General features: G+C 37.9%; 1 protein-coding gene across 2 annotated transcripts in view; it reads right to left on the reverse strand.

Moving 5' to 3' along the window:
• Positions 1 to 14914, reverse strand: part of gdpd5a (glycerophosphodiester phosphodiesterase domain containing 5a) — a 65511-nt gene that overhangs the window by 31623 nt on the left and 18974 nt on the right. For both annotated transcript variants that reach the window (XM_087271386.1, XM_087271385.1), the window contains exon 2: positions 4765 to 4931. In XM_087271386.1, the coding sequence (XP_087127512.1) occupies positions 4765 to 4881 (117 nt within the window). In that variant the 5' untranslated portion in view covers positions 4882 to 4931. The remainder of the gene's footprint in view (positions 1 to 4764; positions 4932 to 14914) is intronic.

The following is a 14914-nucleotide window of genomic DNA, read 5'->3' on the forward strand; positions in this document are numbered from 1 at the left end:
ATTGTTTTATTATATTATTCTATTTTTTGTGCATAGTTATAAACACACTTGTTTGTGGAGCGAGTAGTTTAACCGTTTTCTGCCATTTATTATTCCTAGCCATTTCTCCCATAGGCGACTGAATCGGACGTTTTAAAACAATCACGAAAACGGGCGCACTTCCACATTGAAAAATAAGGTCAATATCTTATCCATCTTCCTATGTTTTAATAAATGAAAATAAATAAATAAATAAAAAAAATATATATATAATAAAATCACATCCAGACTATTTTATACAATATAATTTATTATAATTATATTTATTATTATAAATAAAAATACATTGTATAGAATTACAATTTTTAATTGATTAAACAGATTAGATACAGAATCGAAATTATTCTTCAAAATTAGATGCAGAATTTAGTAATTAAATTGTATAAAAGAAAATAGAAAAAATTTAATTCATTATACTGCCTTCTTCAGTTACAGTTAATATAATTATGTTTTATCTGTATTATTAAATGATGAACATAAAAACATGTACTACAATTATTTGTATATTAATTATACTTATACTTTTCAATATATACACAGTTTTAAACGTTTTATACAATATTCATTCATTCATTTTTATTTCAGCTTAGCCCCTTATTTATCAGGGGTTGTCACAGCGGAATGAACCACCAACTATTCCAGCATATGTTTAATGCAGCGGATGCCCTTCCAGGTGCAACCCATCAATGGAAAACACCTAAAAATTCGCACACACTCATACACTACGGCCAATTTAGCTTACCAATTCCCCTATAGTGCATGTGTAGGGCCAGACGAAGCCTGCAGACGTTTTTTGCTGTTTCTGCTGAGAATTTTGGTAAAAATCTGCACATTTCTGCAGAATTATTTTGGGAGTATCATAACTAAAACATTAATATGCAAAACAAAAATAATATCTTTTTATCTTTTATTTAACATTTAAAATGCAAATCCAATTAGTCTCACTTTATTTGTTAAACAAAGCAAGTCTTCTATGTAATAAATCTACTAAAAGACAAAAGATATTACTTTACAAACTGCATTATACATAAATCATATGAACATTTTCATATTAGTCAATAATATTACTGTAATCAGTTTAAAAACTAAATAAATATACATATTAAACACATTTACTGAAGTAAATAAACAGAATTAATGATGGGCTAAAAAAATAGAAATCCGCGGAAAATCTGCAGAATTCTGCGCGCGCAGATTCTGTGTGGGCCTACACATGTGTTTGGACTGTGGGGGAAACCGGAGCACCCGGAGGAAACCCACACCAACATGGAGAAAACATGCAGACTTCACACAGAAATGCCATCTGGCCCAGCAGGGACTTGAACCAGTAACCTTCTTGCTGTGAGGCGACAGTGCTATCCATTGAGCCACCGTGCCACCAACAACATCAACAACAAATCCACCTTCATGACTGAACACACACACAAACACACACACATTTTCATGCAGTTCAGAACAAACACCAGACCAACTTCAGAAGCCTGAAACTGAGCTCGGTTTACATCATTAAATCCGGTTTAATTCTACTTTTATCCATGATTCCCCTTAAACCTCAGATATTCCTACATTTGATCTCGACACCCCATGAATATTAGAGGACTTCAGGTAAAGATTAGATAATGGTTGATTTCTAATCTGACTGCTGCTCAGCATTTGATCGCTTCGCTGGCACGAGACGCCGGGTTAAAACAACAGCCATTTCTGGTTGAATAACTTCACTAAATAACCTCAGGATGCAGCGTGGTGTCATTGAGCTGACGAGGCAAAGAGAGACCCAATCAAATCTTTCGCTGTGTTGTATACAGATTTGAATTGACCTACAACACGTCCTCTAGGGAATCTGAAACCCAGGCTTGAGTTTCTCTCTGTCTGATCGAGAGAGAGACAGTCACACAGCAGAGAGGGGAAAGGATTTGCTTCATTACAGATGGAACAGTGGCCCTTCGGTTCTGCTGTTAGCTTTAGAAGGAAACTGGACAAGATATTTGTGATCCGACTTCGACAAAAGTGACTTCAAAAAAGGCCTCGGAATTGTTATAGCAGATCTAGAACTATGATCCGGAGGTGTGGAAATCACAGATAAACACTGATGCCTTGATAAGCTCCACCTTATTGGTTACAGCTGACCAATTATTTAAGCTTTAAACAACTTCCCTAAGGAATGAATTGAGAATTCTGCTTTACTGTCAATGACTTAAGGCTGATTTATACTTCTGCGTCAACCGCTGGCATATGCTAAGGCGCTAACGCATAGCCCTTCGCTGACGTGCACCTCTCAAAAATTATAACTACACGTCGCAACGACGAGTAGCGCAAGCTCTGTGATTGGTCGGCTTGGTAGCGCTGACGAGTCTGGGCGGGACCGAGAGCCGCGCGAATGCCGCAAGGTGGACGCGAGCCCAATGGAGCGATTGTTTACAAGTGTGGAGTCCCGTGAAGGAGCTCCTGATGGAAAGTTTTGTTTTGTGTTTACCTCATAGTTAAAGTTGTTGCACGTCCGCCGGTTCCTGCCTCAAAATGAGCGAGTTTAAGCCACTTGTACATCCCGGAAGTGTTCAGGAAAAGCAAAACAGCAGAGAAGAAACTTGACACAGAGGAACATTTACACCTCACTGCCCACTAGCGTTTCGGAAGTGTTAATTCAGACCAACAGAGACAGCGCGCAGAAGTATAAATGCACAGCTACGCACGTTGCATGCGCCGTGGGTCACGCCGGTCACCTGACGCAGAAGTATAAACCAGGCTTTACAGGGGGGTGGGGGTGGGGGTGTATGTGTATTGAACACGTCATGTTTTTTCGATTCGAGTAAGGTGATTTATCTGGGCCATTCTACAGCTTGAATTTCTTTCTCTGAAAGCGTTTTAGAGTTTCCTTGGCTGTGATTTAGATCATTGTCTTGCTGAAATGTCCACCCTGGGTTCATCTTTGTCATCCTAATAATGTAGATGTTGGACTGAAGCAGCTGATATTCATTTACACTGAGGAAGGGCAGAGGGTTGCAGAAGAACTACTGAGAGATTTCAGCTGCTGTCTGGGCATTCACTGCCTTTCTACACCTCCCTTCCTTCATGTGTTCAATACTTTTTTCCTGTGTTATTTTATATTATTACACATAAATTCACTTGTAATCTAATTAGATTTGTTGTCTTGGCATATATGGATGGCTATCAACATCCAGGGAAAATTTCACGTCAATGGCACCTTTAGAAATATGTTTTCTGAGAAAATTGGTGACATGCTGAATACTTATTTCCCCCACAGCGCGTGTACATACACTCACCAGCCACATTATTAGGTACACCTTACTAGTAGTGGGATGGACCCCCCCTTTTGCCCTCTGAACTGCCTTAATCCTTTGTTGCATAGATTCAACAAGGTACTGGAAATATTCCTCAAAGATTTTTATCCATATTGACATGATAGCATCACGCAGTCGCTGCAGATTTGTCGGCTGCACATCCATGATGCAAATCTCCAATCTATTGGATTGAGCTCTGGTGACTGTGGAGGCCATTTGAGTACAGTGAACTCATTGTCATGTTCAAGAAACTAGTCTGAGATGATTTGCGCTTCATGACATGGTGCGTTATTCTACTGGAACTAGCCATCAGAAGATGAGTACACTGTGTTCATAAAAGGATAGACATGGTCAGCAATAATACTCAGGTAGGCTGTGCCGTTGACACGTAGCTCAATTGGTACAAATGGGCCCAAAGTGTGCCAAGAAAATATCCCCCACACCATTACACCACCACCACCAGCCTAAATCAATGATAAAAAGCAGGATGGATCCATGCGTTCATGTTGTTGATGCCAAATTCTGACCCGACCATCTGAATGTTGCAGCAGAAATTGAGATTTATCAGACAAGGCAACGTTTTTACAATCTTCTATTGTCCAATTTTGGTGAGCCTGTGCAAATTGTAGCCTAAGTTTCCTGTTCTTAGCTGGCAGGAGTGGCACCCGGTGTGGTCTTCTGCTGCTGTAGCCCATCCGCCTCAAGGTTGGACGTGTTGTGTGTTCAGAGATGCTCTTCTGCAGAACTCAGTTGTAACGAGTGCTTATTTGAGTTACTGTTGCCTTTTATCAGCTAAAACCAGTCTGGCCATTCTCCTCTGACCTCTGGCATCAACAAGGCATTTGCGCCCACAGAACTGCCGCTCACTGGATATTTTCTCTTTTTCAGACCATTCTCTATAAATCATAGAGATGGTTGTGCATGAAAATTCCAGTAGATCAGCAGATTCTGAAATTCTCAGAACCAGCTTGTCTGGCACCAACAACCATGCCATGTTCTAAGTTACTTAAATCCCCTTTCTTCCCAATCTAATGCTCAGTTTGAACTGCAGCAGATCGTCTTGACCATGTCTATATGCCTAAATGCCTTGATCAGAAAATTACCTTAACGAACAGTTGGAGAGGTGTACCTAATAAAGTGGCCGGTGAGTGTGTGTGTGTTTATATATTCGTTTTTTTTTCCCACAGTAACATAATAATACATTAAAAATATGTTAAGAAATGAAATACAGTGGTGGTGTAAAAAATATTGACAGGGTATGTAACTAAGCAACATTAATATCTCCCAAAGCTCTTTTGTTCCACACCGAAAAGTATGCACTTGTTCTTCCCAAAAAGACGACATACTTAGAGGGCACATTATAAATGGGAATGGTGAATCGGGACAGAGTGAATGGTTTTTCCCCAATGCGTGACGGAGTGGTTACCTTGGAGCTGTCGTCATGCGAGCGCTGGTACCGTTTCCAGCGGCAGCCGTAGATCCCAGTCAGACAGGACAAACACAGCTGTCTCTCATACACCTGCAGCGGCTGGTGTTTCACCATAGTCAGGCCACAGCTGATCTGCAGACATCCCACTCACACACACCGCAGACCTGCAGGAGAAACAACACACACACACACTACTGCTTAATTATACTAGGACTGCATGATTGTTTTAAAACCAAAATCAGGATGTAGCGCCAGCACGGTGGCTCAGTGGTGAACACTGTCGCCTCACAGCAAGAAGGTCGCTGGTTTGAGTCTCAGCTGGGGCAGTTGGCATTTCTGTGTGGAGTTTGCATGTTCTCCCCGTATTGGCGTGGGTTTCCTTTGGGTGCCCCGGTTTCCCCCACAATCCAAAGACATGCACTACAGGTGAATTGGGTAGGCCAAAGTGGCCGTAGTGTATGTGTGTAAATGAGAGTGTATGGGTGTTTCCCAGTGATGGGTTGCAGCTGGAAGGGCATCCACTGAGAATATGTTGGCGGTTCATTCGGCTGTGGCGACCCCTGATTAATAAAAGGACTAAGCTGAAGAGAAAATAAATGAATGAATGAATGAATGTTGATACTGTGCTAAATAAAAAGTCTGGGAGTCTGGGAAACTCGCCTTAGGAAAACATACCAGAGCAAATCCTACAGCGCCGAAGCATAAACAATACGTCAGTAATAATTGCAGGAATCTGCAGGTTAACAATAATGAGAGTTAACCTAGTAATTTTATCCCAAAAGAAAAAAAAAAAGTTTATAAAAATCACACCATCTTTAGACATGGGTATTAGAGGTATTAAAGGGATAGTTCACGCAAGAAATAATTTTATTCTCATTGTTTACTTACCCTTTACTTGTTTCTAACCTGTTTAAAACACAAAAGAAGATAGTTTGAAGAAAGCTGAAATCCTGTAACCGTTGACTTCCATAGTATTTGTTTTTCCTAGTATGGAAGTCAATGGTTACAAACTTCAAAATATCTTCTTTTTGCATTTAAAAGAAACTCATAAAGGTTTAAAACCGCTTAAAGAAGATTAAATAGTGAGTTCAGTTTAATTTGTGGATGAACTATCCCTTTGACACTCAATTTAACTTTTACAAAGCACTAGTGTTATAACAATACTGGAATTTGATACCAATCGGTAGTGGACTTTTTAAAATGTCCATTTCAGGCTAACATTTGAGTGCTTTGAGCACGTTCTTAAACCATGCTGATTTGCCACTGTGTTTATGTGCTCAACAGAAATGACTGTGATTGGCTGTGAAGGTCATCAGTTCACTGAACTCTGTCTGCTGAGTGTAACCACAGATAAAGGCAGGCCCGGATTGGCTAATCGGGAGGACCAGGAGAATTCCTGGTGGGCCGGTCCGTTTTTTGGCCGCGAGGGCCGGTGTGCCTAGCTCCAGAATCTGTTGCTAACAGCAGTCACACTTTTTAAATTAATGTAATTATTTACTTGACCACAGTCTTCCTATTCAATATTTTACCGCAGCTCTGCTCTTTTTATCTATTTTTTCGCAGCCTCGTGATCAACATGCAGCCTGCAGGTTGATTGTCATGTAACTGTTGTGGTCGAGTGGTTAGCACGTTAGGTTTCAACACCACCGACCCGGGTTTGATCCTTGTCTGAGTAATTTTTTTTTTTTCATTTTTATTGTTAAGACATAAAACACTGTTAGGGTTGTTGAACATTTAAAGTTCTAAAGCAGCTGTTTTCTCAAAAAAGACGTGATAGTTTAAATAGAAACTGAATTGGAAATTACCTTATTTCAATATAGTCAGTCGTGAACTGAGGTGGGCCGGTCTGAGGCTTGAAACTCCAGGGCTGAAAAGGAGTCCCACTCTGGCCCTGGATACAGGGACACTGGAGTGTTTTTAAAGCCGTGAATATAAGTCGATTCATCAGTGATTCATCAGTGTCATCTTATAAACAAACAGCTGATTTTCACGACTTTAAAACACTCCAGTGTCCCTGCATCAATGATTGTTGTGTGTGTGTGTCATGCATCACACACCAAGATTTAATTCTGATTGGATATTTACCAAAATACATCCCTCGTTTTTATATTAGTAAGCGAAAATATCAGTATGTTTTTGTTAGTGTACTTGTTTGTAGGGTTGTAACGGTATGAATTTTTCACGGTATGATAATCGTCTAAAACAATACCACGGTTTGACGGTTTCGCGGTATAGGGTATGTTACAAATGTTACAAAATAATAGAACAGTGAAGCAAATTTGACTTTTTCCAAATAATATATTTTTAGTTACTATAAACAACACCACTTACAATGAACAAATAAAAATAAGAAAATAATAAATAATGTGTCAAAGTCCAAATAAAGTCCAAATAAACATGGTACAAATCCTCAGTAAAAAAATAGATATAAATATTTACTATACTATAAATAGTTACATAACGAAACTAGATTCAATATGGAACATCCTTAGGTTTCATGTGCCAGCATGGATATGGTTGTCTGTGGATTTGGATGTGGTTGTATGCAATGCAGACAAACAGCTGCACCTTCATTTGCGTCTTTTGAAAACAGCAAGAGCAGCAGTTCGTCTTTGCTGTGTCACTGTTTTGTCATGTTTCTGTGCTGCTGTGCATGCAAAAGTACTTAGTATGAGAATTATTTCATGCAAAACTTTTTTTTTTGCGTTTTATTTAGCCGCGCATAAATGTATGCCTATCTCTCATTCCGTGTTGTTCAAAAAGCTTGGTCCACAAACAAAAACGAAACCTATGCTTATTGGTTGTGATATAGCGAGTTTGAACCAATCTGGGCATGGAGGAGGGACAATGCATCAATGTATCATGTCTGATTTGTCCGGAGACACAGTGACGAGCGTTTCTTTGTCAAATCAGCATTGTCAAATGTTGATGACGTAACCGCACTGATTCCGGAGCCTCTGAAAGTCCGCGAATGTTATGTGATACAGCACTGGAAAGCTGAGATTCTCTTCTTTATGCCAATCTTTGAATTGTATGAATCGGATCAGCGGATCAAAAGTTATTAAACACTTAAGAGCAATACTTATTTTTAGCCGCGGGCGGCTGTCTCGGTCTTTAAGGGTTAAAACCGTTGATATGCAATTGTTCATGGTATGATAATTGTGCACGTTCAAATCGTGGTAAACCGTCATACCGGTATATTGTTACAACCCTACTTGTTTGTCACGAAAATTATGAAGAAAATTTTTCAACTAAAATGAACACTGTCGAGAACACATACGAAGAGATGATGCCAATCACTGAGAATTTCTAGAGGTCTCCCTAATCTTGGACCAGGTCGTATCTAGATTTGAACAAAATTTGCTCTTCAGTGTTTAGACTTTCAGCAGAGAAAAATAAAGCACACTGAACTGAACTAAACTGAACTTCAACTCTGAAAACTGACTGACACAGTTTCAATTTACTATAATCCTCTATGTTAAGCTGCTTTGAGACAATCTACATTGTAAAAGTGCTACAGAAATAAACATGAATGGAATTTTAAATATGGTGTAATTTCTTACAGTGGCCCTATGGATTATACGCGTTACTATGGAGACATGTTGATTCACAGCTGTCAATCAATTTAGTGGGCGGAGAAATCTACACTCCATCACATTGCGGTGGGTCTCAAAATTGCAGTGATCCTATTTTAGGAAATTTAGAAAATGAGTGTTGTGTTTCTATCACTCCAATATGACTGTAGACACACTATACATACACAAATAGCTTCCAAAAGATGATTTTGCATCACAGGTGCCCTTTAAGTTACTCATTTTAAGCATCTGTTGTTTACAAAGAGATTATTTTGGGAAAGCATAAAGGTCTAACTGATAGTTTCCTCAAATGCATCATAAAAAAAAACAAACATAAGTCAACCAATGACCCAGTATTACCACACCAGATGCTCCATTGAAAAACAACAGATTTCAATGACAGTAATTAAAGAGGGCTATCAAGACACAGCCTGTTTGGACTTGAGCTCTGTCACCCAAAAAGAGTCCAGATTAGCATATCATTAGCCCACTCACACACACAAACATGCTAAGAGTCGAGTGCTCATGATGGTTTCTTCATATTCCACAATAATCACATTCCTTTGACTCAATCAGAGCAGACATTAGCATATGATTCTTCAGCAGTCATCTGCAGTTCTTCAAGTCACGATGCATGTGTTACAAATCAGTTAATGCTAATCTGTGAACCGCGCGAGAATCTGAAAGCATCTGTGTTCCTCTTTTTCCACACTTCATGCTGTGTGATGATCAAGACTGACCAACTCTTCAGTCACGGTCATTAGATTTACACATGCTGTCCTCTGATATACTGCAATCAGGGTTTTTTGTGTGTCCAATATTTAAAGGGATATTTCACAATGGTCGCCAAAAATAGAAAGGTTTATCCCTTTTGTTTTTCATTAAGTTTACCGCCTACATGATAAAGTTTTCCAAACAATCCATGTTTTTTTGGTTCTATTACTGAGTGATGATTCTACGTTGAACCTTACCAAGCTACAAAAAGCTGTTTGGCTGGCTGGCTTAACTTCTGCTAAAAAATTACTAGCCCAACATTGGCTGCCTCCACATTTGGACATGTACAAGTAGTTGGTACAACTTCAAGACTTTATAATGTTGGAGTTATCCACAGCGCGAGTGAACTTGGTACAAATGAGTACATTTAAGATCTGGAGATCTTTAACTGCAGACAAAATCTCCTTGTTTATTGCACAAAGAAATGATCAGGATCCAGAATGATTGCCTTGCTTTGTATAATTGATATTTGATACTGTACTCTGTTTTTGTTTTTATGTTAACTTCTATTCATTGGATACCCCAGTTTCAAGAGACCGCAGGGGAGGGGGGTGGGGGTATTTGAATTGATAGGTTTCATTATATAGTTTTTTTCAGCCTGTATGTTTTGTTAACAATTAATTAATAAAAAAAAGAAAGGAAAAAAAAAGAAACTTTATGTTTACACATCTCCATAAAAACACTGTATTATGTATGCCAGGCCTGTATTTTGAGTGGTCACCTTGTAAGTAAACAGTACTTGTAGGGAAGTGATAATTTGTGCTCATGTCAATGTATAATTTGCCATATACAGTTACAACCAGAAGTTTACATTCTCTCTTAAAAATGCAACATAACCATTTTATATTAAATCGTACTAAACGTTTACTATTTTAGGTCTCTTAGAATTACCCAAATGATTTACATTTGCTAAATACCAGAATAATGAAGAATTTTATTTTTGAGAATTTTTTATTAATTTCATGACAGTCAAAAGTTCACATACATCTCCTTTAATTTTTAGCTTTGGTCAAATGTTTTGGGCATCCTTCCACAAGCTTCTCACAATTGTTTAAAGGAATTTTGGCCCATTCCTCCTTACAGAATTGGTGTAACTGAGTCAGATTTGTTGGCTCGCACAGGCTTTTTCAATCTCTGCCCACAAATTTTCTATAGGGTTGAGTTCAGGGCTTTGTGATGGCCGCTCCAAAACATTCACTCTGTTGTCCTTAAAGCACATTTGAACTAATTTAGCAGTATTCTTAGGCTCTTGGTCTGTTTGAAAGACCCATTTGTGGTCTAGTTTTAATTTCCTGGCTGATGTCTTGAGATGTTGCTTCAGTATTTCTACATTATGTTCTTTCTTCATGATGCTGTGAAGTGGACCAGTCCCTCCTACAGAAAAACAGCCCCACAACATTATGCTGCTGCCCCCATACCACACAGTGGGGATGGTGTTAAGAGCTTTGTAAGCTTTCCCCTTTGTCCTCCAAATGTAACACTGGTCATTATGGCCAAACAGCTCAATCTTAGTTCCATCAGACCACAGGACATGTTTTCAAAAATGTGAATTTTTTTCTAGTGTAATTTAGCTAATTGTAATCTGGCTTTTTTTGTTGATTCTGGCTTGTTGATTTTCCCATGTTGTCACACAAGGAAGCAGTGTGTTTGAGGTTTTCCTTAAATACTATTCTACAGTTGTGTCTCCAATTAACTCAAATGTTGTCAATTAGTTCATCAAGGATCTACCACTAGATCTAATCTCTAATTTGTTAAACATGATATTTTATTCATCTTGTTGTCTATATCTAAAGACATATTCCCAGACTTTAGTCTTTAGAATCTATTACTTGTTCACAGGTAACGTGTTTTGACTGAGCACAAAGATAAGTTAATAAATTATGTAACCACGTACACTGATTCTGCACATTTGACTGATTGCTTGCATTTATTTCATATGTTGTGTAAACTTATTGTGCGTTGTACTTTTATAACGGCTATTATCGATTATAAAAAACTGATATCGAGCAAGAGAGAGGGTATGTTTCGCATTTTCAATGAGAATGAAAGAAGCCAGTAATGTTATAGGCTCCATTTTGTTATAAATATGCATACGGAGAAGATGACACGTATATGAATATGCAACTACATGATGCCTCAACATGTTTGGTGTCTTACGTTGCTAAGATCAAAATTAAAATCAAACCAGCGAAGTCTGAACTTACAAGGAGAGGTTGCAAGACTGAACTTTGTGTAGGTTATTTAATATTGAGGAAAAGCCCCAAACAGATAGGCGAATGTCTGCAGCCATGGCTCCATTTTCAGATGTCTTGTTTTCCCCATCAACACTCAGATGGAGCAGCAGCATTTTAAACGGCCTCTCCAGTGTTTGAAAAACGCTCTGTTTTCGGCGCTCGAAAACTCCGGTGTAGCGTGGACGAAAGGCATACGTGTAGCAAAACTTATGAATTTTAAAGCTAAAAGGTATTGGTGTAAACGGGGCCTGAGAAGGGACATTTGGGTTAAATATCCCTTTAAGACTTTATCTAGAGCGCCAGTTTAAGCATCCAGAAGCTTCCTGTGTTCACCTACAAAAAGACAATATTGCTTCAAACAAAAGAAGTCATTATCTCCTTCAGACACGTCTTCCTGTTGAAAACGGCCCTGTCTGAGTGAACTAAGACTCTGGTGTGACCGTCTGACGAGGACAAGGCAAACAAACACACACAAACACACACATACACACACATACACACACAAACACACACAAACACACACACACACACAAACACACAAACACACACACACATTAAGGACCTAATGTCAACATTACATCTGTCTTACTATTATTAAAAGGATGGCTCAGCCAAAAATTAAAATTGTGATCATTTAATCGCCCTTATCTTATAATTAATTGTAATTTCGGAATAAACCACCTATTATATATTATATTATATTATATTGTATTATATTTTATTTTTTTAATTTAATTTAATTTTATCATATTATATTGTATTATATTATATTATATTATATTTTATTTTATTTTATCATATTATATTGTATTATATTATATTATATTATATTATATTATATTATATTATATTATATTATATTATATTATATTATATTATATTATAATATATTATATTATATTATATTATTAAATATCGACTACACTGCTGGATTGTTGTAATCCAACATTGAGTAAAATATGGACAAAACCAATGTTTGGTTCAATTACATTTAAATTACACTTTTTAACCCAATGATAGGGTACGTCAGTGTTTCACGGGTTACAACAACCCAACATTTTTAGAGTACACAAAACATTTTTGGGGGTGTTCACACTTGTATTTCAGAAGTTAAAATTGGACTGAAACCCATTTATCGGTGTCTGCTTTTTAAATAAATCAAATCTAGCAAGTGTGAACACACTCTAATCTTTGCTTGTTTTATGGACAATCCCTTCAAGCCTATTTGGATGAAGTTTACAACAGTTCAGATGACTTCATTTGGTCTGCAGTGTGATTCCCAGTTGGAAGTAAGCAGGCTAAAGTTCATAGCAAACTTCATTTTGGGAGGGTGATCAGTCAGGAAGCTTTACACACCAGGAGTTTGGTGTAAACAAACCACAGACGCTCTATTGCTTAAAAAAATAGGGGTCAGCGAGACACAGTAAGTTAATTAAAAATTACAATAAAAAAAACTTTATTTAGCAAATGTAGCAGTAAACACTATTATAATGACAATTTAAGTAATTTTGTTAAATTTTTATTCATCAAATGAGTCACAAATTACACAAAATAATACAAAATTAATTACTTATTAGAACGATTTCTGGAAGAAATAATAATATTCATTCCTTCATTCATTCTCCTTTGGTTTAGTCCCTTTATTCATCAGGGGTTGTCACAGCGTAATGAACTGCCAACTTATCCAGCAAATGTTTTACATAGCGGATGCCCTTTCAGCTGCAACCCAGTATTCGGAAACACCCATACACTTATTCACACACACTCATACACTACGGCCAACTTAATTTACTTAATTAACCTATAGCGCATGTCTTTGGATTGTGGGGGACACCAGAGCATCAAGAGGAAACCCACGCTAACACGAAGAGAACATACAAACTCCACACAGAAATACCAACCGACGCAGCCAGGACTCGAACCCATGACCTTCTTGCTGTGAGACAACAATGCTAACCACTGAGCCACCGTATCACCCAAATAATAATAATATTAGATGTGTGGTCCACTATGATATCATATTTTTAACTTTAGTTGATGTGTAATGTAGCTGGGTGAACATAAACAGCATCTCTGAATGTAAGACGCTCAAAGTTCAATGTAAAGAGAGACATTCGCTTTTACACAGTTAGCTAAGGAAAGCCAACAGCGAGCAAAGTTTGAAGACTACAAAAAATACATGCGAGCTAGTGAGAGCACCATGGCTTCTGGTTACGTGCATTCACCAAACGAGCACACACCCTGCACAGCGAAGGGGCGTGGCCAGAAGCACTCTAATGTTAAAGCAGTGAAAGCTAAAATGCCATTCAAATGCTGATTTTTCACAGAGCTATCTCCGTTTCTGTATTTGGACTTCCAAAGCACACGAGACAAAGAGAGAAGTGCTTACAGTTTAATTTGAATTATGGTCGAGAGAACTATAAAAAATAAATAAATAAATAAAAAAGACAGCTAGCATTTGACAAAGGAAAACCTCCAGAATCTCTCTCAGTTCAGTGCCGAATTCGGCTAAAAACTCCTCCAACTGACGAAGCTGTGAATTGTGAACCACAACCTGTAAAGGTTTTTATTTGTTAAAATTGATTAATAACATCCAGTTTCTAGTGTTAACTGTATGTTGTAGCGAGGACGTAAACAGGGATGTAAACAATGGGAAGTGCTGTTTGGCACCGCTAACATTTGAGCTACAAATTCATATTTATCCATCGAACCGCTGTAAACACCCACAATCTTCTGCAGCGCTGCAGTGTCTCTCTATGCAACGCTTTCAGTGTGTTCTGCATCTTAAATAACAAATTCGCAAAAGATATGAGAACGTTTCATATTACTTATTTCGAATATATGTGAAGAACACTTGTCAGATTTTATTTTAAAGAGCAGGCATGATTTTCAGCTGTGTGCTCTTCATTTCTGTTTGACACAGGCAGCTAAAGCTACTAACAGCTGCTCTTTATACAATGCAAAAGTGCAGGCTTGTGGGGGAGTGACGTGAAGCCAATCCACGAATCACATCACATTATGTTAGCTGACCAATCAAAGCCTCTTTAGGGCGGGCCTTTCAGAGGAACTAGGAAATATGATAGCCGTTGTCATGTTAGCTGAGTAGATGTATTTAATCAAAGTAAGATGTATCAATCAATCAAAGGCCTTTGTTTGTCAGATATACTTCCATGTAGTTGCATACACTGTCATATATGAAAAAATAATGGGATTTTCTACAAATGAAGCACACTGCTTTGCATCTTATAAATACAACCAAGCCTCCTACACTGCGAACCACCCCTTTAAGGCTAATAATTTTGAACAAAAATGGTTTAAAAAATTAAAAAACTGCTTTCATTCTAGCCAAAATAAAACAACTGCGACTTTCACCAGAAGAAAAAATATTTTAGGAAATACTGATAAAACTTCCTTGCTCCGATAAACATAATTTGGGAAATATTCAAATGTTATCAGCTTATAGATATGGACCAGTAGGAGCCTGCTGCTCCAACTGGTAGGCTCTGAAGGCTGTTGTTATCCATCTATATGGTTAATCAGCTATAGATCACATGCAGCCGCAGC

Source organism: Danio rerio, chromosome 10 (genome assembly GCF_052040795.2).
Source record: "Danio rerio strain M-AB ecotype USA chromosome 10, GRCz13ab, whole genome shotgun sequence".
NCBI lineage: Eukaryota > Metazoa > Chordata > Actinopteri > Cypriniformes > Danionidae > Danio > Danio rerio.